At 43.6% G+C, this 24,022-nt stretch overlaps 1 protein-coding gene across 3 annotated transcripts in view; it reads left to right on the forward strand.

Annotated features, from left to right (window-relative positions):
* Positions 1–24,022, forward strand: part of KLHL8 (kelch like family member 8) — a 34,491-nt gene that overhangs the window by 9,428 nt on the left and 1,041 nt on the right. For all 3 annotated transcript variants that reach the window (XM_080925479.1, XM_080925480.1, XM_080925481.1), the window contains exons 2-8: positions 7,892–8,251; positions 13,307–13,855; positions 15,167–15,353; positions 16,801–16,944; positions 18,320–18,431; positions 21,067–21,235; positions 21,338–21,497. In XM_080925479.1, the coding sequence (XP_080781605.1) occupies positions 8,033–8,251; positions 13,307–13,855; positions 15,167–15,353; positions 16,801–16,944; positions 18,320–18,431; positions 21,067–21,235; positions 21,338–21,497 (1,540 nt within the window). In that variant the 5' untranslated portion in view covers positions 7,892–8,032. The remainder of the gene's footprint in view (positions 1–7,891; positions 8,252–13,306; positions 13,856–15,166; positions 15,354–16,800; positions 16,945–18,319; positions 18,432–21,066; positions 21,236–21,337; positions 21,498–24,022) is intronic.

The raw sequence follows: 24,022 nt of genomic DNA on the forward strand, positions 1-24,022 counted from the left end.
TGTATGTGTGTGTATGTATGCTGTGGAGGAGGGAGGTCTGCCTTGTCTAAGACAGAGTTTCTCACCAGGACCTGTGGTGGGAGGACTCACCTAGGCTGGCGAGAAGCCTCGGGGATCCACTTATGTTTGCTTCCTCATCACACGTGCAGCTTTTTATTCAGGTTTGGGGCTCAAATGTGGGTTCAGGTACTTTTCCTACTGGGCCATTGCCCAGCCTTAGCACACAGTCTTTGTAAGTCCCAAGTTATACTATGTTCTTGAGGCAGATTCAAGGATATATTTTCCTGGTTTTTGCTTTCCTGAGACAAATCTGAGACACATTTCTTCCTGGATGCAGGCCAGATGGGGAACACTGTTAAAGCGCCATCATCGAACGTGGAAAACTCAGTCTTGGTATTAAGAGTCAGTTCCTCTGCAGGCACTCCTCCTGAAGTTTGTTTTTATATAATGAAATGTTTGGAATGGGATGGTTGGATGCCTTAATTGGTAGCTGCTAGACTCTCCCCCCTCCCCAGAAGGAAAGGGTCACCAGCAGGCAGCTGGACAACCTTTATGTTGCTTTGAATGTTCCTTGGGGTTGCTGAGGACTTTGCACACAATAGAAGCCACTTGCTGCTGTAACACAGCCTTCCAAAGAGGTGGCTCCAGCAAGACTGCTAAAAAAAAAAAAAAAAAGAAACCTTCTCCAGACCTTCCATGGATTATTTCCCCGCCAGAGAGGGAACAGTTCCCCTGGTGACCTAAGAGGGAGATTTGCATAAGGGACAGCCAAAGTTGGTGTAAACACAGTTGTTCCCTTGCATGAAGGTCTGAAGGGATTGGGGCAAACATCCTTTCTGTTTCCGTAAAGCAGGTTGTGGTTCTTACACGGTGAACTGCATGGAAATGCCTTCCTGTTTGTCTTCTTTGGCCTTCAGATAGTTTGTTCAGTTAAAAGAATCTTCCCGGTGTTCTTTTGTTGTCGTTGTTGTTGTTTATATATGCCCATATATATACCCATCATTTGTGAAGTGGACCGAGCTGGTAATGCTGAGAGGAGATGGCGAGAGCACGTGGAACAGCAGCAGAAGTGATGGTTGGGTGGCTGGCAGCTGAGCCACACAGTAATGGAGCCAGCATGGCAGGGGCTGCGACCCAAAGGAAGCAGAGGCGTGCAAAGCAGCCAGTAACTCTTAACAGCCCCAGAAGAGGCAGAGCCATGCGGAGAGGCCTGTGGCCCCCACAACGGCAGACCGGCACCTGGGTAAACAACACGAGTGGAGCTCAACCAGAAAGCAGCCACTGGAGAGGCAGAGGCACAAGACCAGCTCAGAGCTGACGTGGAAGTAGGGTAGACAGAGTGGGGGTGACTGCTGCCCCAGCTCTACAGCGGCCCTTACAGCAGGAAGAGTGCCCGGGGAGGAGTAAGGACATGAAGAGAGGCAAGACATGATAGAGGACAAAAACTGAGAAAAGGAGAGAGGAAAAACTGCGGAGCTGACAGTCTCGGACCCTGGAGACCTGGGAGCTCAAAGCACTGTGGAGGCTCTGGCGACCTCCGAGCTTAGGGACGGAAGTACCGGCTGTTGTCAGAGACTACACAGTGCTGGCTGCCGTCAGGGTATGAGTGTCCTAAGTGTCCTAGGCCTGTAAAGGCTCTGGTGCCTGTGACCACCCCTGCTGCTGTGCCAGGGTATTGGGCTGAGGGCATTTCTGAAGATGAGCCCCAGAAGAGCTCCTGTTTATGATCCCAGCCATCTGATGGGCAACATTCTTGTTCTTTTGTAACTTCATTTATATAACGAATTTTATGTACTATATAAGTTAGATCATGACCATGTAAAGTTCTGTGTGTATGTGGTGTATAGTGGGTGTTTATAGTTTCATCATATTCTTTGATCCATTGTTAATTTTCATATTAACACGAGCGTAACAAAACCTTGGCTGTGTCATTGCCCCTTGTCCCTGCGTTACTGATGTCTCCCTGTTGACTTTCACCACCTTGTCACCTTTGTTTCAGAATAGTTTGGGAGCTAAAGTAACATTATTAGACTACTAGGGCCATCATAGATCCCTTAGCCAGCAGTCTCTTCTTTTACTGACATGTTAACCAGTTTACTTTTATTAATGCACATCTATCAATTGAGGCTGTTTTTAATTGTCCTTTGTCTTTGTTGCTGTGGTAACACCATGACCAAAGGGTTTGTTGCATCATACAGGTAGGACCTCCGCAACTAGGGAAGCTGAGGCAGGAGCTAGAGGACCACAGCTCTCTGCTTCCTCTGCTTGCTCAGTGACTTTCCTGCACAGTTCAGGCCCTCCTGTCTAGGGTGGCACCATCAGCAGTGGGCTGGGCCCTCCTATGTAAACTATCAGTTAAGACAATTCCCCCACATACTTACTCACACAGTAATAGAGTTGAGGATCCATCTTCCCTCTAGTCTATGCCGCGTTGACAAACTACCATGCAGACGCTCACACTCTGTTCCTGTTTCCGGCCTCTTTATATTTTTCTTTCCCTTTTTCTGTTCCAGGATCCCATTTAGGATGCTGCAGTAAATTTAGTATCCGTGTCTCCTTGGGCTCCTCCTGGCTGCCACGGTACCCAGTCTTCCCTCATTTCTGATGACTGATGAGTATTGGTTAATGGTTTCTCACAGCCAAACTTAGGCTGTGCACTTGGAGAAGTAGAGACAGCAGAGTGCTGTTGTCACTACAGCTGGACGAATCGGGACTCCATAAGTCCGTGACATCAGTGTTGCTCTTGCTCTTGACCAACGCTTGATCAGACCTGACTGGGCTGAAGGATAGCGTGTGTCAGATCCCACCACCAGGAACGGACTCTCGTTTATCTGGTTTCATGCTGTGCTTTTCAGAGTGAGGTCACTGTGCCACCACATGCCGACCACACCTAGGTAGTAAAGTACCTTAAGGCTGGGAAGATGAAGCATTTTCCTCGAAAGCACAAGAACCTGAGCTTATATTGCCAGTACTCATATAAAAGCTGGGTGTGTTGACATGCACATGTGATTCCCACTGTGATGCTGAGCTGTGATAAAGGTCAGTGAGCTGGTGGAGGTCCACTGGCCAGTTTAGCCAAGCCTCCTTGGTAGAGTTCCAGGGCACGAGAGACGATCTCAAACAAAAGGTAGAAGGCGCACCTAAGGACTCAAACCAGCCTTGTTCTTAGACCACCATGTGCATGCCACACACACACACACACACACACACACACACACACACACACACACGCATGCATGCACACACATGCACACAAGTATGAGCAAAAGCCTGCATAATGTATTTGGAAAGGTTTCTCTGTGCACACTTACCCGCCTCCCCTTCTCTCTGGACTGAAGGAAAGGCTGTCCACACAATAGACAGCCGTTCTCCTTGCGCTCCTCCAGCAGCCTGAGCTTGTTACTCGTGGGGGATCTGCATGATCTGCTCCATTTGTGTGCTGCTCCATCATTTATTCATGCCTGGGCACGGAACAGGGTTCTCTCTCCAGTTTGGCCTGTGGTTGTGTAACCCGACACTGTTGCTGAACGCATGTGTGGGTTTTAAATTGAATGTAGTGATTCCTCAAACCTTGATTCAAACGTGTTTTCTGTATTCTGGCTCCTATCCCTCTCCATTATACAATTTAGACTCAGCTTGTCTGTGTCTTTATTCTAAAAACTTCTGTGATTTCTATTGAAATTGATTTACATCAGTATCAGTCGTGTTGGGTCTAGCCTAGGAGCTGTGGCAGCTTTTTCAGTTTTGTAGCTTTTCTTTGATTTGCTTCAACAGTATTTCATTGTGCGGGTCCTATCCATGTTTTACTGGGCACATACCTGAGTGTCTCCCTTCCCCCCACCATTTGGAAGCAGTGAACTTCTCAAACTTTTCTTTCCAATTGTGCATTGATAGTACGCAGAAGTAGAGCTCATTTTTCATGTTTACCTTGTGTTTTGTGGCCATGTAAACTTTCTAATGCTATGTGCCCCTTACGGTGTTAGGAGACAATAGACCTCCCTGGGGACAAAGGGCATGTTCGGGTCTCGAGCCTCATCTCAGAACCTTAGCCACTGAAGTGTGACATGGTGTGTCTTACCTCACCACCTTTTCAGTGTTATCAGCCTTAATATCAGGTGTGCCGCTGAGCTAAGATGTCTCCACTACAATGTCTCTACTCGGTAAAATGGGGGGTGGGGTCCTACAGGCTCCTGGCTACTTTACTTCTTGTTAAGTGCAAATGCATACACTTCTGCCATCCCTTTCAATGTGCTGACCAATGTGGTGGTCCACTCTTATCACACAGCATCAGATGCCAGAGGGAGAAGCTCATTGCTCCCTCCTTAAAGCTACGAGAGCATAGAGAATCTGACTTAGGATATCATGTCTACCATACTGAGGGACGTTTGGACAGCCTCCTGTAAACTGAGAACACTGTGAACACTGGGTCCCTTGTCTGCATGTGGATTCTTCTCTCCAAGACTCTTTCCCGATCCTTCCCTTCAGTTCCTTAGCCTCTCTGGTTCAGTGTGGTTTGTTACTTGTGCCAGGATATTGCACATGAACAGTCACACTGATGGAGACAGATCTGTTTCCTTCCAGTTTGGGCCTTTTTGTTTCTCCCATTATTGCGTCAAAGAGAACATTTCCTACGTGTTCTCCTCCCCCTCCCGTCCTTTTCCAAGTGTGAGTATTACGCATGCCCTATCCCCTAGTAGTTTCCTGTGTCAGGATTAGGTTTAGGTCCCAACTCCATTTTTAGTTAATGTTTGTCAGTAACAGAAGGAAGGGACCAGCTTCATTCTTTCGCACTTGATATTCAAGGTTTCTGAATATTTGGTTGGTGGGTTTATTGAACACATGCTAGGCAAGTGCCCAACCACTAGCCCCCACCCTCAACAAGTTCTTACTAAGATCAGGTCTTGCTGTGTAGCACATGCTGGGCTTGAACTTCCAGGGAAGCCAAGGCTGTCCTCCAGCTTGTGATCCTCCTGCCCTGCCAATATTCTGTCTCTGTAGCTTCTCCCTTTGACTCTCTAATGACTTCTTTGCATTGAAGTCTATCTCTTTTAATGACCTAGCTGTTTCTGCGCATTTTTTAAAAAAACATTGTTAGCCTGGTTACATCTTATTTCTGTTTGGTGTATTTGTGTCTTGGAGACCTAAACGGGTTTTTCTTATCTGGAGCTTATACTTGGCGTTTGCTTTTTCCATCCAATCTATGAATGTTTGTCTAATTTTAAAGGCACCATTTCATTTAAGATACCCATAGACTCGTTTACATTACTCACAAATAGTGAGTCTCATGCACTCTCACCCAGTTCCCACGGTGATAACATTGTGTGTGGTTGCAGGACTAGGGATTTACAGTGATAATTCCCATTTCACCTGTCTTTGGCCCTAGCTAGTGTGTGTGTGTGTGCACGCGCGCGTGCGTGCTTGCGCGAGTGTGCACATGCTATCATGTGCTTCAGTGAGGATACAGCATGGTCCTGTCAGAACAGCTTAGATATCTTCTGTTTCCTCTTTGAAACCACAGCCCTGCCTCCTTAGCTTCCCCTTCCCTGTAGGCCACTCTCCCCCCTCTGTTGTCCTGTCATTGGAGACTGGTATAGACAGTGATGTGTCTTAGGAATTCCAATAGATACCTGAGGCTATATATTGTGTTTATCCCCAAGTAGACAGTTTTTGTGTGTACATAGATACTTACTATAAAGTGTGTACTGGACAAAATGATGTGGAAGGGCAATCAATGCACATGCCAAACAAGCCCGACAGCCTGTGTTTGATCTCCCAGACCCACATAAAGGTGAAAGGGGAGAACTGACCTTACAAAGTTGTCCTGTGATTATAGGCATGGGTTTTGAAACAGGAATGGGAACTTAAGAGAGCGGTGTAGGAGCTGGGAAGCTGGGGTGGTTGGCAAAGTGCTTGTTGCACAAGCACCAGAACCTGAGCTTCCTTCCTCAGCGCCCATGTGAGGCCAGGGGCTGGTGCCGAGGACCGAGACAGCAGCCTAGTTGACACTGTGAACTCCAAGTTCATCGAAGTCCTCTCTCAGAAGCATTCAAATGCCCGATGTCGACCTCCCATCTAAACACACACACACACCATAGTGTTAGAATGTTGATAAAGGCTTCCCTGTGATAAGACTGGAAGCCTGGCAGAGCGTTTCTGTGGTAGCTTTTGGTGTGAATAAAACACCAATTTTAAGGAGGAAATACTTGTTTTTGGCCCATGGTTTCCGAGATTTTAGTCTATACTTCAGTCCTATAGTCTTTGGGCCTCTAAGGAGGCAAGGACACATGGTGGAAGTGTATGTAGTGGAAACAGCTCACTTTATAGTGGTCAGGACACAAGGAGGGGAAGTGCTCAGGGTTCCATAGCCCAGCGTCATCGTCAGAGGTGTGCCTCAGCATTCTGACTCTCTCGAAACCCCACCTCTTTTAAAAGGTTTCATCAACTCCCACTAGTACCCAAGTTGGCCAGCCTGACCATTTAACACATGGGTTGTTGTGTGGTATCCGAGATCCACACTATAGCTGTGCCTGTCATACATAACAAATTACAGAACCCTAATGACTTAAAATAACACATTTCTTACCTCACGGTAAGCCTGTCCACAGCTACATTAAAAGTGGTTACACTACATTCTCCCACGTCTCAGCCATGGAAAATCTTTGCTTCTAGAATTTATTTCTTCTTAGGGCTGAGGGCTCTAGCTTTTTACGGTCAAGTGGAGGCCTCCCTCAGGTCCTAGGTGTTGCTTTACATGATGACTTCATGGACTGCAGGAGAGCCTTTCTTCTACACAGTTTTCCTTATGCAGTTCTCTGAAATCTCCGTAATCAAGAGCACAGCACCCGTTACCTTCCCACTTTCTGTAGCTTGGAAGTTGGTTACAGTTGTTCCAGCAAGGGGCTCATGGGAAGATGTGACCTGTTAGAGGTCACCATCACGCTGTGTGTGCCACAGAAACGTAAGAACATATTGGTCCATAATCTCATATCACCCGCTTTGGCATCTGACAAAAGCTGAGAGAAGAGATGGACAACAGTAAAGACCCTCACAGCCCCGATGCTCCGGTTAAGGCATGTCTAACTCTCAAACACTGCATATTAGCCCAGGTTTCCATTCTCACACAGACATCTGCAACATAGTTACCATTTCACATGCCTCTGAAGTCTAGTACTGTACTTCTTGCAACCTTCAGGGTAATCCTGTTGATGGATGGATAAACCCAGGATTAGGAAACCTTCAAAAAAAAAAAGATCCCGGCCCATAAGTAGTAGGAAATGGTTTAAACTTAAAACTCCTTGTTTTTGTCATGTAAACAGAATAGTAGAATATATCTAATTATGATAGGCCTAGTCATCAAATGTGCTTGTTAATGAAGTAAGTGTGATCTTGTGTATAAATACCAACTTGTATGTGGAAATGCAGGTACAATAAGGTCTGCACACCATAGTCCAGCTGCTTCTGTTTCTGGTTGCGTACCTTTAATTCATGAAATATTCCTGTAAGTGATGTACCCAATTCCCAGAAGAAATACCTAAGGTTTAAGCAGTTTGCAAGTGATGGAATCAGCCTACCATAGAATCTAAAAGAATTTAATTCTTTCAAATAAAATAACCTTTGATTTTTGCTTTGTGTCCACAAAGAATGTTTCTAGACCTAAACTTTTTAGCTTCTGTTTTTGAAGTCAGTGGATTCTGTGTTTCCGAAGCTATGCCCTTTAGTGGCTTTTGCACTGAATTTTAAAGATGTAATTTCCCTGGTGTAGCTAAATGAAGGTGATGTTTGGATTCTCCAGTGATGACCAGTGTGGTTACATATATTGTATTGATAATTATAATCAACAATAATACCTTTTATTTTATCTTTGTGCTTTGCTTTTTTTCTAATATTCCAGCAAACTGTGTAATGACATTGGAGGAATTTCAGAAGATGTCTAAAGTTTAGTGGCCATATCTATTGTCTGTCTTCTCACCCTTAAAAAAAGAATAAATGGGATGTTTCAGAAGAGAACTATATAAAAGGAACAGTGTTGCAAATGGCTTCAGAATCTACCAATGGGAAGCAAGCTAGGAGTCATGTAACTAAGGGGCGGCGTCAGCAGCAGCAGCAGCAGCAGGTGAGGAGCAGGTCCTCTGTCAGCGAGTGTGATGGTGACGACTCCTTCATCTTCGAAGCCAACGAAGCCTGGAAGGACTTTCATGGCTCCCTCCTGGGCTTCTATGAAAACGGGGAGCTCTGTGACGTCACACTAAAGGTGAGACCTCTCTTTTCTTTTTCTAGCCCCTTTGGTGTATTATGAAAAGTGATACTTTCTGGACTTACATAAAAATTGTGTCATTTATATTTGTTATGTTAGGATGACTTTAATGTCAATTTTTTCTGAGTGTCTCTTGTGTGGCCCAAGTTAGCCTTGGAATTGTGTTCTATCTCACGTCTCCTGGATGTTGGGATTACAGGTGTGTGCTGCACTGTACCTGGATCCATTGTTTTTTTTATTGAAGAAATAGGCACATTGTTACACTAATTTACTGTAATTTTTTATTGAAACATTTTTCATGTAATATATTTTGATCATGATTTTCATTCCCGCTTCTCCCAGCTCCTCCTCCACTCTCCACCTAACCAACCCCACATCCTTTCTCTCTCTAGAAAACAGGCAAGAAAAAAAATACAAAAACTCAACCAGGGGAACATAAACAAAACTACGAGACACACACAAATCACAAAACTCACAAAATCAGAAATCATAATACATGAGCAAAAGACCAGTTGGGAAAAAAGTGCCCAAACACAGTGATATGAACAAGTCTATAGGTCACTATAGGTCATTTTGTGTTGGCATCTTCTGCTGAGCATGGGTGCTACCCATATTGTGACTTATATACCCAATGATATTGTTGGAGAGAACCAAGTTTTCCTTCATAAGTGGTTGTTATTTGGAGATGACTTTTTGGATAGGGGTGGGAGCCTGTGTCCACTTCTCTAGAGTGCTGGGATCCCCTCTGACTCACACCTGTTTAGGCCCTGTGCACACTGCCTATCACGTGAGTTCATATGTTGTCAGCCCCGTTGTGCCTATAAGACTTTCCTCACCTCCGAGGAGTACCTCACCTCTGCCTCTTACAGTCTTCCTGCCTCTTCCACATAGCTCCCTGAACCCTGAGGGGAGGGCTTTGATGACATCATCTCATAGGACTGCGTACTGTCCACTGTGTGTTTCCTCAGTATTAGTTCCCATCTGCAGGATAAAAGCCTCTTTAATGCTGACTGAACGTGACACTGATCTGTGAGTAAAGCAGAATGGTTTTAGGAGTCATTTTGTTACTGTGTTCCTTAGCAGAACAGTAGCATTTGGTTCTCCCCTAGGCCCGTGATTCAGTGTCTTGTTCTTGGCCACACCTAATAATCTCATGGGTGAGCCTTGAATCCAACCACAGTGCCTGCTTACTCCCACAGTGTTCGTGCCAGTCTGTCTGTTAGTCAGCTCACTGTTGAAAATCACAAGGTTTGTAGCTGGGTTTGTGTTCACCTTTGGTAGTGTGCAGAGTACCTTCCAGTACCATCAGCGTTACTCAATATGGGTGAAGCCTCTGGTTAGGCACCAGCTCAACTTCTCTGTGTTCAATGAGATATGTAAGTGTCCTCTTTAACAATAGTTTCTTACCATGAATTGGTGGAGAACAGCCAATTGGTTTCGCAATAGCCTGAGATGTTTGGAAGTTCCCATAAGGCCCTCTGGGCCAACAACTCATCTAGATGTAACCTAGTCCCAACCTGGGAGGTTTCACTTGGTTGTGAAAGATGTCTGTTCGGCACTGTCTCTATGGTTATGTGGTGACTCCACTTAGATTTCTTTCATCTCTGTGTGTGTGCTTTAGGAAGCTTCTGCAGCAGTGAGTTTTCGTCCCTCCTCATGGTCCCTCTGACCACTCCCATCATCCCTCACTCCAGTCAGTCATCCCACTGCAGTCTTCCCCTCGGCCCCATATGTCTCTTTATCACGGTATATCTATTTCCCTTTCCTAGGGAGATCCTCTCCTCTCTGGAGTCCCTTACCAGGTTCCTAACCTCTGTGGTTATACAGATTGTAGCATGTACATTGAAGGCTTAAAAGCTAGTATCCACATATAAGATACATACATTATTTGTTCTTTAGAGCCTGGGTTACCTCCAAATGCTCCCCCCCCCCAGCTTCTTTTATTCACCTTTAAATTTCGTAATCTGACTTTTTAAACGGTAAATAATATTCCATGTGTCAGTGTTGTCATTACCCATTCATCAGTTAATGAGCATCTAGGTTGTTTTCAGTTTCTAACTATTATGGATAGGCAGCAGGGAACACAAATGAGCAGTATCTCTGTTGTGGAGAGCTCTTTGGGTCTGTGCCTTAGAGTTGTAGATCTAAGTAGATCTATTTCCGGCTCTGGAGGAATGGCCATGCTGATTTTCATAGTGGCAGTACATGTTCCCTCCAGCAATGATGGCTGCTTTCCCTACACCCTCACCAGCCCAAGCTCTTGGCCATTCTCACTGGTCTAAGATGAAATCTCAAAGTAGTTTTGATTTCCATTTCCCTGATGACTAAAGATGCTGAACATGTCTCTAAGTGGTCCTCAGCCCCTGTGCCTCATCTTTTGAGAACTCTGCTTAGTTCTGGTTCTCATTTTTATACTGGGTTGCTTGTGTTCTCCATGTCCATTGTTTTTAAGTTCTTTATAATTCTTAGATGCTAACCTCTTTTCATGTGTAATTTCCCCCTTCTGCACCCTGCCTCTTTGCTCAAATAGAAGCTTCTCGGTTTGATGAGGTTCAGTTTTTCAGTTGTTGGTCTTAGTCTGTGGTACTGCTGTTCTGTCCCGTGCCAGTGACTTCAAGACTATTCCTACTTTCTCTTCCATCAGATTCAGTGTATCGTATCGGGTCACAGGTTGAGGTCCTGGGTCCATTTAGAGGTTTTGTGAAGGGTGATGGTGCAGATCTATTTACGTTCTCATCTAGGTACAACTCCTGCATGAAGCCTTCTTACCAGCACCATTTATTGAAGATGCTTTCTGTTTTTCTAGCGCATATTTCTGGCCTCTGTCAAAAATCAGGTGTCCATAGGTGTGTGCACTTATATCCGAGTCTTTATTCAGTTTCATTAATGAACGTGTTTACGTGTCTGTTTTTACTCCACTATTTTGCTGTCTTTATTACTGTATCATAGTTGAGTGTGTGTGTGTGTGTGTGTGTGTGTGTGTGTGTGTTTCCATATGAAACCGAAAATTGTCCTTTCAGTTTTTGTGAAGACTGTCTAAATGAGATGTCTCCATCAAATCCCGTCCCCCCACCCCAGGATTCAGGGAGCCCCATGGTCTCTTCTGTACCAGATCTCTTCGTGTGTACTATAGCTTTCAGTTTAGAACTTTACGTCTCCAGAATGTGTCAATGAGAGAGTCTCTGATTCTTGTGCTTTCTCTTGAGGCTTTTTATTTTGTTTTTGGCTTGGCTTGTCCATGTTTGATATGATAGTTTTTGTCTTATCTTATTTTATTTTGTCCTGTTTGATTGTTATCTCCTAGAAGCCTGTTCTTTTCTAATGAGAGAGAAAAAGGGAGTGGGTGTAGAGGGGAGGGGGAAACTGGGAGGGGTAGAGGGAAAACTGTACTCAGGTTATATTTTATTAGGAAAAAATCTATAATTAATAAAAGGGAGGGAATCTCACTCAAACGGAAATAAGTAAATAAATAATGAAATTTAGAATAAAAAATTCTATGGGGAGTTGTGGGGAGGATTGCATTCAATCTGTAGATTGCTTTTGGCAGGATGGCCATTTCCATTAAATCAATCCTACCGATCCATGAGTGTGGGAAATCATCCCACCTTCTGAGATCTTCAGTTTCTTCTTCAGTGTCTTAAAATTTGTACTATACACGTCTTTCACTTAATTGATTAGCGTCACCCCAGATACTTTTTGAGGCTACTGTGAAGGGTATTGTTCTGTGAATTCCTTTTCAAGTCTGTTATTTTATAGTTTATATGTTTTTTAGTTTTAGTGTTTTAGTTCAGTTCAAAGCACCAAATTTATATATTTCTAACTTCTGATTAAATTTTTTTTTGGTAACTGAAAGGAAATTTTTATGTACCAGAAAGGAAAATGCAGAAATAAACTTTACAGAACAATTTGTAATATATAACTTCGAAGAAGAGTTGGTACAGTGAAAGGCCATATATATTGGCCCAAAGTCCTTTAGATCTTAGAATGGATAGCTATTACAAAAGAGTACAGTTTGGGTTGGGAGGGCTTGGCTACATTTTAAGGGTTTTTTTGTTGTTGTTGTTGTTGTTGTTGTTTGTTTTGTTTTTAATTTAAAAATTGAAATAGAGTTGTAGAAAGATAGTGTTTTATTATAATCTACATGAAAATAATTAGCTGTCTGTTTTAGTTCCTGTTCTATTGCTATGAAGAGATAACATGACAAGTCAACTTACGAAAGAATTTATTGGGGCTTACAGTATCAGGGGGTGAGTCCGTGACCATTGTGGCAGGGAGAATAGTAGCAGTGAGTCCGGCAGGCAGACACAGACAGGCAGCAGGCAGGAAGGTAACCAGCCAGGCAGATAGACCAGTAGGTAGCCAAGCAGGCAGGCAGTTAGGCAGACAGGCAGAAAGCAGCCAGACAGGCAGTACTTTTGGAGCAATAGCTAGGAATGTATATGTTGAGTCAACAACATAGAAGCAGAAAGAGCTAGCTGGGAATAGCATGGGCTTTTGAAACCGAGCCTTCCTGGAGTGCCACACCTCCTCCAACAAGGCCACATGTCCTAATCCTTCCCAAACAGATCCACATTGGGAACCAGACATTAGATATGGGGGTCATTGTGTTCAAACCACCACTCTGGCTACTGCTTTTTATTTCTTGGGTGGGGAGTTAGTATTAGAATAGTGGTTCTTGAAATTGTTTGACTCTACTGTGTGGTTCTATTGTGTAATAAATAGTGTTTCAGCCTCATACATGCAAGGCAAACCCACTACCATTAAGCTATAGTTCCAGCCCTCAAATAATTGCTAAGATGTTATTTTTAGGCTGCTTTGAAATGTTTACTGTTTCACAACATGCTCCTCAAATGTGAGATAACATTGAAAATAATAGTTCATCATGGCTAATCTAGGAGATAAAAATTATCTGTCTTTGAGAAACTGGTATAAATGAAAGGTTAAATAGTTACAGGATTCAGCATTCGTGTGAGTTCAAGTTGTCTAGAGCGTTGTCTGTGGCAAAGGTTCTCTAATATGCAACCATCTCTGTGTGTGTGTTGATTTGGACAGGTTGGCTCAAAGCTGATCTCTTGTCACAAACTGGTGCTGGCTTGTGTGATCCCCTACTTCAGAGCCATGTTTCTTTCTGAGATGTCTGAAGCTAAGCAGGCGCTAATTGAGATTCGAGACTTTGACGGTGATGCCGTGGAAGACTTGGTGAAGTTTGTCTACTCTTCACGGCTCACGTTGACAGTGGACAACGTCCAGCCTCTGCTGTATGCAGCATGTATTCTGCAGGTTGAACTGGTGGCCAGAGCTTGTTGTGAATACATGAAGTTACATTTTCATCCCTCCAACTGTCTGGCAGTGCGAGCCTTTGCGGAGAGTCACAACCGAATAGACCTAATGGACATGGCAGACCAGTACGCCTGTGAGCACTTCACTGAAGTGGTGGAGTGTGAAGACTTCGTGAGCGTGTCCCCACAGCATCTGCACAAGCTTCTCTCCTCCAGTGACCTCAACATTGATAGCGAGAAGCAGGTCTACAGTGCTGCCATCAAGTGGCTGCTTGCCAATCCACAGCATCATCCTAAATGGCTGGATGAGACACTTGCACAGGTAGGACTCAGGTGGGACAGCGTGTGTGCCATTGCTGTGTGATGTCACTTGTCTGAAGGGTGTAAGGCTCGGAAGTTAACTCTTCACGGCCTGCTCAGTTTCTACACTAATGATACTCTGACCATTATTTAAAATCTTAAATATTTAAAATATTCATATGAAGTGGATGATGTTTCTATTACTTGAAAATGGCTCTAGGAAAACAGCTCTACCACTCATTTATAACTTATTATATAATGAAGTTTCTAAGTTTTAATAAATCACTTTCCTGATGACAGTACAGTTATTCCTAATTATTATAGACCTATTCTGGAAAGAACCCCATGGCATAACCTTCATGTTAAAAGTTTGTTTTGAAACCTCAGAAATGTGTCTGCTGATTGTTGATGTTAACTTTCAGAGTAGGTACCTTGGATAAGGAACTAGGAAACAGGCCTTCTGGTCTCTGACCCTGTGTTCCCCTTTCTGTTGTTTCCTCTTGTTCTCCCTCCTTCCTTTTCCTGAGAAGTAAGGTGATGCTCCCCAGAGAGCAGTAGTTCTGTTTACTTGCCCTTTCTGAAATGAACGCTTTGTTAAATTTTCTAATCAGTAAAAAGCATCGGATTGGTAGGGGTGTACGTGGGTGGCTATAGTGCTTGTCTGCTGTGAATAAAGCCCAGGGTTGGATCCCAGCATAGCGTACGCCAGGCATAGTGATATATATGTGCCTGCAATGCAGCACTTAGGAGAGAAAGGTGGGAGGATCCAAGTTGGAAGGCATACTTGGCAAGTGTGAGACCGGCCCGGGCTGCATAAAAATCTTTTTCGAAACAAAACAACTAAAACCACTGGGTATTCACCCCAGTTTGTTGTTATTTCCAGACAGGGTCTAGCCTAGACTATCCTGATACTCTATAACTCAGATTTACCCCAAGTTTACAGACCTTACGCTTAGCCTCTCACGTTATGGGCTTACAGACATGAGTAAGTTATGCCCAAATTTAATAAAAATTTTAATAGAATTATTAAAACTTTAACTTATTAAGAATTACTTACATTTTTGCTCAGAGGAAGAAAACATATTCAAGTGTGAGACTGTATTTGGATTTTTAAAGCAAGAGTAATAATTACTTTCAACTTCTAATTTATTTCACATGTGACAGTTTTTTGTTTGGCAATGCTTTTATGAGGCTGGGCATTGAACCCAGGGGCTTTGCATGTAAAGGACAAAGGACCTACCATGAAGTCATAGCCATAGTCCTGAGACATGTGGGTCGGGCTTATCTGTTCTCTTACTTTTTACATTTCTATTCCAACTGTTCGTGATCCTAGGTCCGTCTGCCATTACTGCCGGTTGATTTTCTTATGGGTGTGGTGGCGAAAGAACAGATTGTCAAGCAAAATCTAAAATGTAGAGATCTATTGGATGAAGCAAGAAATTACCACCTTCACTTGAGCAGTAAACCAGTTCCTGACTTTGAGTATACAGTCCGAACTACCCCAAGGAAGCATACTGCTGGTAATTAAATTATTCCTTTTATCAACCCACCACAAAGGGTATTTGACATACCTGGGGGTTATTGGTTCTGAATGCATAAGTATAATAATAATCAGACAGTTAGTGTCTGACTATCTTTAGGTAGTGATTGGTCAGTAGGTATGTGTGTACTCATGATTCTTAATGGGCATCATTTAGTTTTACTAATACACCAAGTTTTGGGTTGTTTTTGATGTTTGGTTTTATAAGATAGAATCTCACTGTAGCCCAGGCTGTCCTCAAACTCATGTCCCTTTCTCTGCCTTCTGAATGCTTGATCACAGTCATGTGCCGCTGTGCCTGGCTCCAGTAAGCCAGTTTTAAAAAAGGAATATAAATCCTAGAAAATCAGAAGCAACAGCTTTTCTTCAAGCTCCTCCCTGACACTTTAGGCAGAATTGGGTGCCCGTGGGGCCTTTCAAGTACTGTGTTGGAGTTTGTTAGGCTATGTGGCCTTGTAATCTGTGTATTGACATGTCTTGAGATTGACATGTTCTTCAGAAATGACTATAGATCTCTAAGGCTTGTATTTAGAGTGCCAAGCATTCAGCTTGATGCACATTACATATTTCAATATCTGGCATTGTGTTTTACCAAATCAAAAGAAAAACAGAAACCATACCTAACATTTGCATTAAATGCCAACCTTGTTGTGGGCTCTGTAATGAACATTAGAAATGCAGACATACAGCCTGTGTTGAGGAACTTGGTCTTGTCTAGGGGAAAAGACAGACAAATTCTGCAGAGTATTGCCGGTGCTTTGCTCTGATCACCAAGTGTGGGGTGAAAAAGATGGACCAGATCCAAGTCAGAAACCTGCATCTTCCAGCCTCGAGATCTGGATCACAGGTGTCCCTTCATTTCTGGATTGTAGTTCATTCCAGATGTAGTCAAGTTGACAACCATAAATAACCATCACAGTACTATGACACAGATGGTTTGTCACAGAGGGACAAACTTTTCCTTCCAGAGCTGAAGAGGGGAGGATGGGTAAATCATGAGAACAAAAAGACCTGGATTCCCAGATGCCAAAGTAAGGGGTTTTTCAAACAAGTGAACCATGTATCAAATGCTGTGCTTGTATTCAGTAGCGAAGCAGTTAAGAGGTTGGTAGTGTAGACAGATCAGCCATGGTGGAGTCAGAGGTCCTCTTTACAATATACAACTACACTTGTCATTTTTCATAAATAGGAAAAAAAAAGGTTTATTGACTCTGCTATGACTTAAGCCATGACACTTGCAGTGAGTGAGGACAGCTGTTGGCTCGGATTCCCTGAACAGTTCAAGGAGACAGAAAGGAAACTAGATTATATTTTATAACTCACCTTTAAAAGAAATTACTCAGAATTTGATAATCAGTTTCCACACTAATTAAGAATAAAGTTTTAAAGCTGTGATACTAATCTGTGTCTTGTGGCTTCTCCTTTAGGTGTGCTGTTTTGTGTGGGTGGTCGAGGTGGATCTGGTGACCCCTTTCGTAGTATTGAATGCTATTCTATCAACAAAAACAGCTGGTTCTTTGGACCCGAAATGAACAGCCGCAGGCGACATGTGGGTGTGATCTCTGTGGAAGGTGGGTCTGCTGCTGCTGCTGCGTAGAAGGTCATATCACAAAACTGTTTTTCTTAATGATATGAACTTTGAGATTTTCTTTCTTTCTGTAGCAGTGGTTAGATAACATAGTGTGTTAGTATATAAATTAGCATACTGGTATATAAATTAAGAAATTCTGGCAGGGAAAGTGAAATTCTTGTGGCTGGACATAGTGGCACATACTTACAATCCCAGCATTTGAAGACGGAAGCAGGAGGAGTTTAGTTCCAGGCCAGCCTGAGCTACATGGCAAAACCTGTTTAAAATCACCAAGAGCTACAAGTGTGACACACAGGCAGATTTCATTTATGTATGAAATATCCTGGGATCAATTATAGTAAGTTTTAGTTATAAATCAGTTTTGGCTTTTATTAATTTTTCTCAAAAGACAGTCTATAGCCCCTGTGTACCTGAGGCTGACCTTGAATTTCTGATCCTCCTGCTTCTGCCTCTCAGAGCTGGCACTAAAGTCACGAACCCCCACATCCAGTTTATGCAGTGCTGAGCGTTGACTCTTGTGAGAGACAAGAAGTCTACCAACCGAGCCACACCCCCAGCTCCTAAATTATGTGTTATATATTTTAAGAGGTTTTTTTTTTTATGTGTATGACTATCTGCCTGCATGTATATATGTGCACCATGTGAGTACCTGATTCGAGAGAAGGGCAGCAGAGGGCAGCGGATCCCACCCAAACGAGTTCCAGACAGTAGTGAGCTTCCACATCGATGCTGTTGGGTCCCCTGTAAGAGCACCAAGCACTCTTAACTGCTGAGCTGTCTTTATTTCCAAAAGCAGCTGCCCCCCCCCCTTTTTTTTTTTTTGGAAAAGGTGACTCTTGAAATCTTTCTAATAATTTTTCCTATGGTTCTGAAATTAATGAATTTTTAGTAATGATTTAAAATATTATTTTCATAACTATACTGTGTAGGAAATGCTGAGGATATACCTTGAGGATAGAGCAGTCTCCCTTACTTGCTGCATTAATGTTTTATTCAAAAAAAGGTTGATCATTTTGTATTAACAGTGTCATACTTTCTTTATAATTTGCTATTAGCCCCTTTTCCATTTTATTGGCCTGTTTTTGAAGGCAGAATTAATGATTTCATTTACTACTGAGTAAAAAGTGACAAAACCCTTGAAGTTGGCATTTGCAAGCTCTCAAGCACCTTTACACCCAGGCATGTGGTAAAAGCTGCCACTGATTTTCACTGACTACAGGTGACATGAATTCAGTATCGAACAAAAACCAATGTTAAGAGTTAATTCATTATGACAGCCCAGTCATAAATTGTTTCTACGTCAGTAGTACGAGCGTCACTCTCAGGAATCAGATAAAAGACTTCTCTGTTTGCAGGGAAGGTGTATGCGGTGGGCGGACACGATGGGAATGAACACCTGGGCAGCATGGAGATGTTTGACCCTCTCACTAATAAATGGATGATGAAGGCGTCGATGAACACCAAGAGGTGGGTGGGCCAGCGAGCAAATCCTTCTGAGTCGATAGTGTCAGGAAAGAAGGCAGAAACGGAGAAATCTTAGGATGAAGGGTTTGAGAAACTTACTCTCCTCAGCCCATTTTGTAGAAGCATCCAGACCGATGCTTTGTTACGGGTTTTTTATGTCTGAGAATGGCATCATACCGGTGGTCAGCGCTTAGGACATGTGCTGCTCCTCCAGAGGACCCAGGTTCTGTTCCCACTCCCACACTGGGCAGCTTACAACCCCCCGCAACCCGGCTCCAGTGGATTTAGTACACTCTGGATCCTTCTAGCACCCGCACATACATGTGCACCGTTTAAATATGCACGCATATGCACATTTTTAAAGTGGTTGCAGTGGGTGTTGTGTTGAGACAGGATCTCGTCACCGTGGCAGGCCTCACACTTGCTATCCAAAAAAAGAAAAAAAAGTAGAGTTACAGGAATCAGGGATCCTCGGATGAAGATTATATTGCCTCCTCTGCCAGAGAGTTACTGCTAGTGTCTCATAGGAAGAGGTCAGGGATGCTTCAAAAATCCTCCACCGCTACAGTATCAACCTGCCATGCCAAGGTAGACAGTACACCTTGCCATGTGCTCTTCACCCAAACTCCTTGTGTGTTAGCATCCCATGGTTATAGTCATGTCAGAAATACAGACAGCCTCCATACAGACAGACAGGAATAAGTCTTGATACAAACAGTACTGTCGACGCGTGCAGTGTCTCCCTACATTTTTCAGAGAGGGTGTCAGATCCCATGGAGCTAGGCTTACGGGGGTTATGAATGGGTTAACAGGAATTAAACCCCAATCCTCTGCAATGGCGGCAAGTGTATCTGACCACTGAGCCATCCCTCCAGCCCCTCCTCACACATTCTGAAGTTTGTAATTGGTTTTTCGTACCTCCTTTATTGGCTGACAATTTGATAGTGAATGACTAGAAATTGAAACAGGTATGACAATATTCCTTGCCTTACTGGAAATGCACGTAGTGTTTCTCTTAACTATTATACTGATTATGACTAAGGCTTATTAATTATCTTGTTAAGAAAATAGCTCTCTCAATTTCAGTTTTCTTTGCTGATTTTAAGATTAGTGTTAATATATTAATTTTTATCTATACTAAATTAAACAATATTTTGATTATTAAAACTTGTGTAAAAGGAAGATTGTTTTCATGATTCAATAATTTAGCCTCTGGTAAATTTTTATCAATAATTTGAATAGTAACATGCAACATCCTGAGATGAAATAGCAACTAAAAGTCATGTCACCAAGTCAGGACTCAGAAAGCAGTAAGCTTGGAGATGAAGCTCTGTATACAGTGCTTGCCTAACATGCCAGAGGTCCTGAGCTGAATCCCCAGCATCTCAGAGTGCCAGCCAGCCAGCCAGCCAGCCAGCAGCAGCAGCAGCAACAAAAGCAGGCAGACCACATATTCAGTCCACAAAACCCTTGAAAAGATGCCAGACAAGGTCATATGTCAAAGCGTAAAATATCAGTTATGCCAGGACTGTGGGGTGGGAGATGGGGTTTGCAGATGTTTTGTGTAGACGAAGATCTCAAAGGAAAGGACTAGAGAGTTGTTACAGTGAAGAGAGCTCAGAGATTACAGTCACACTGTTCTTCATGTTGTGCTCTGCGTGGGACAGCAGCTGTACTTGTTCACACCATTCGTTATGCTGGCTCTATCAGCTTTCAAACTTTCGCTTTGGGTGTATGTTTTGCAATTAATGCAAGCTGTTTATACAAAACTCCCTGCTTACAATTTGAAAATGAGGTCTATGCAGGGATGCACACAAGTTAAAAGGTGCAAACACAGGAAGGTGTTGTGAGAACAGGCAGGCGTGGTGTAGTCACTGGGACTGGAACAGTCCACACTCTCCACCAAGCTTAATGAGTGACGAAGCTGAGGCTTACTTTCCCTGTGTTGCAGGGAGATGGGAGGTGGGTGCTAAAGCCAGCTCTAGGAGAAGGCTTTGTCCTCTGGGGACTCAAGGCTACTGTAGCAGCTTTACAGTAGCTCATCTTCTGGTGGATAAAATCTGTCCTTTTCTATTGTCCGTATAACAATGAATTAACTTCAGTAGCCGAGAAGTCTTCCTTTCAAAGAAGACTAAGTAAATGCCCACCAGAAATAAGGCAGTGTACACAACGCTTGTGATAGAAGTGAGTGCTCTTTTGTGGGGGTGTTTTAATGAAACTCTGCAACAGAGTGAACTTACGCATTCAGAACTGAAGTTGGCGTTTAAAATCCACAGCAAACTGTTTTCTTATCAGTCCATTAATTTCTCAACTATATAACCGTCTACTTACTAATTGAACACTTTGGATATCTTTATGCTGTTTTGTTGGGTTTTGCACTGTTACTCGTTCTGAATTTGGAGTGAGCATAAAGCTTGTGAATAAAGTTTATATCTGGCAGACACAAGGCCCTAGGCTCAACCCTCACAAAAATAATAGAAGAGGAGAAAAAAAAGAGCTTGACCCAAGTTTCCAGTAGTCTGTGTGGGCCGTAACACTCTGCACACAAGGCACGTCCTTTGATGGCTATCCTCGGAAGTGCCTCGCATTGATAAAAAAAAAAAATCAGATACTAAAGCATGTTTAATTGTTTTTGTAGGCGAGGAATTGCCTTGGCCTCCTTAGGGGGCCCAATATATGCAATTGGGGGGCTAGATGACAACACTTGCTTCAGTGACGTGGAAAGGTACGACATCGAATCCGACCAGTGGAGTGCAGTGGCACCGATGAACACCCCCCGTGGAGGCGTCGGCTCTGTGGCTTTAACAGTAAGTTACACAGCCCCTTCCCACATCCACGGTCAGCACAGTCTGGCTGACCGTGGAGAAATCCATCTGAAATCTGCTCCGTGCTCTGTTTTCTCCATGTAGAACCATGTTTACGCAGTGGGTGGCAACGATGGAGTAGCTTCCTTATCCAGTGTGGAAAGGTATCACCCTCATCTGGATAAGTGGGTGGAAGTGAAAGAAATGGGTCAGCGAAGAGCCGGCAATGGCGTTAGTGAGCTTCATGGTTGTTTATATGTTGTTGGTGAGTACATGCTCTCTCTAACTTAGCATGTCAAGGCCCCAGGATGACAAATGCCATCATCACATGTAACCTTTAGTAGGATCAGTCCTGAGATATGGTTTTTGAATTCTTTAAGTTGACATTAGTGCTTGACTTAAATCATCGTATTTAAAACTTCTGCCGGGTGTGGTGGCACATGCCTAAGGTCCTGAAACTCAGGAGGCAGAAACAGGTGGGTCTCTGTTAGTTTGAAGTCACCCTGCCCTACATAGTAGGTCTAGGCAAGCCAGGGCTACAAAGTGAGACCTGTCTCAAAAAATAAACAAGTCCAAAAGGCAGAACTTAGATTATATCTAAAGCAGGTATAATACACTTGCGTTTAAATGAGACATATATTTGTAAATGTAAAAGCATAAATATGCTTAGCGAAAATAAACCTTCAGAGGTCTGAAGACTTGTTTTTTCTTGCATTTTATTTCAAAGCAAATTACATTGCTTACTTAAAGAAAAGCAGTGACTTTTCCACATGATGTCTGTATGATCGTCTTCCTGTTGCTTTTTGACTGATTGAAATGCTGAGGTAGAGGACTTTTAGAGCTGTGCTTCCTCAGATTCTGAACATACAAAAGAATAGTCTGGACTGATGTGCTGGGAAGGAGGCGGCCAGGTGACAGCTCCTGCATGGTGCAGAACCATGCAGCCTCTGGTAGTGTGCCGACCTGCACCCTCTAGTAGGGCCTTACACGACTGTGAGCCGGGGACAGGAACGCCCAGCTCTCGGGATTGTCTCAGCCATTAGAGACGGGGTGTATCTAGCATCTTAAGCCAGGTCTAACGTGGGAGCCGCTTTGTTGAAACTGGTAATCTTTCCTCACAGAGCAAGAGCTTCAGGGAGAGGTTGTTGCATGTGTTATATACCGTAGGACACGCTGATGCATTGTTGGGGTTTTATTTCTTACAGTTCTTGGAAGGAGAGTGTGTTACTAATGCTACTGTTTAAATATTGGAAGTAGAAGTTACACTGACTCTTCCCGTGTTCTTGCCTGAAAAGGAAATAACACAGCTCCCTCAGCCTCACCCGCGGTGCGGGGGTCAGCTGTGGAGAGTTGAGTCCCTGGACACATTACAGAGGAGTGTGGGAGCCAACGTTCTTACAGTCTATGGTTGCAGCCTTTCACACCTCCAAACCACAGGCAGGTCACACTGTGTCAGAGTATGTCACACCATGGGCCACAGAAGTGCCAGTTTTGTTGCCACTTAATGAAGCCTTGGGGCCTTTATAGCTGAAACAGATGTGAGAAAGGAACAGTTCAGATGGAGCGTTATAGCAGCCCTCGATGGAACTTGGGACAGCTCAGTGGCAGAGCCTTGGCCTGGCGTGCAGGCTTCAATCCTGAGCACTGAAAGCTACAGGAAACAACCCCCAACTCGAAAATCCTTAAAACGGGTACAGCCGGTGTGACGGCAGGATGACTGGATGGGCACCTCTAACCAACTGCCTTCTGCTTTGTTCTCTCTGCCTTGATTTGTTTTCCATTGTCGAGGACTGAAATCTAAACTAACGCTTCTTGTGTGGTAGGCAAGTACTTTACTATTGAACTGTGTCCCCAGCACTCAATTTTTTTCTTATTACCTAGGGAGAGAAAACAGACAATAAAAATGAAGACTATAGAGATTTAACTGCTAAAAATAGGATATTCCACCTTAGCATGAGCAGTGACAGACGTATAGTATGAGGGAGAGAATTATGTTCTGATGAGACCATGATTAAGAACTTGCCAAAAATCCATCTGGTTATATACATAAAATTAGTGAATTTTATTTCAATTGGCATAATAAGGTTAACCCAATTAGAAGAGTTGAACATGATTTTTTTTTTTAACTGACCTTATTTTTAAAGAAAGGATCACAGTAGCAACACCTTTGCGTATCAGGAAAATAGGTGGAGTCACCAAAGGACCTGGGAAAGGTGGAGGTCACAGTGACAGGCCAAGCATCACTCTGGTGTGCTAAGTCACACTCCATGGAAAAGACCGTTTCTGTGACCCCATGACGGGGAAGATGTGACTGTGGCAAAAACAGCTTCCGTCATGGCCCACTGTTTCAGTCCTTGTGCTGGCACTGACGGGTTTAAGACAAGCCCTGGGGCAGGAGAGATGGCTCAGCCATTAAGGGCTGGGCTCACAACCAAAAACATAAACGCCCTGGAAAGCTTGCACCTGTCTGGATGAGCCTGGCCCTTTGGTGAAGTTTAGTTCTCAGCCTCCTCACTTAGACGGCACACAGAGAGGGAAGCAGGTCTGTCTTCTCGGAATCTCAGGGCAGATTAGGGAATGGCTGCTTTCTCCCCATACATCCACCTTCCCTTTCAATTCAAGACTTTAAACCCAGACACAGTGGCATACATCCATAATCCCAGCACTGAGAAGGCTAAGGCAGGGATACACATTGAAACCCTGCCTCAAAAACCAAAAGAGAAAGGGTTCTTAAGCCTACTATCAAAGTGCAGTAGTGATTAAATAGAGTTAAATTATAGAAAATTGCAG

The sequence above is a fragment of the Micromys minutus genome, assembly GCF_963924665.1.
Source record: "Micromys minutus genome assembly, chromosome: 11".
NCBI classification, from domain to species: Eukaryota; Metazoa; Chordata; class Mammalia; order Rodentia; family Muridae; genus Micromys; species Micromys minutus.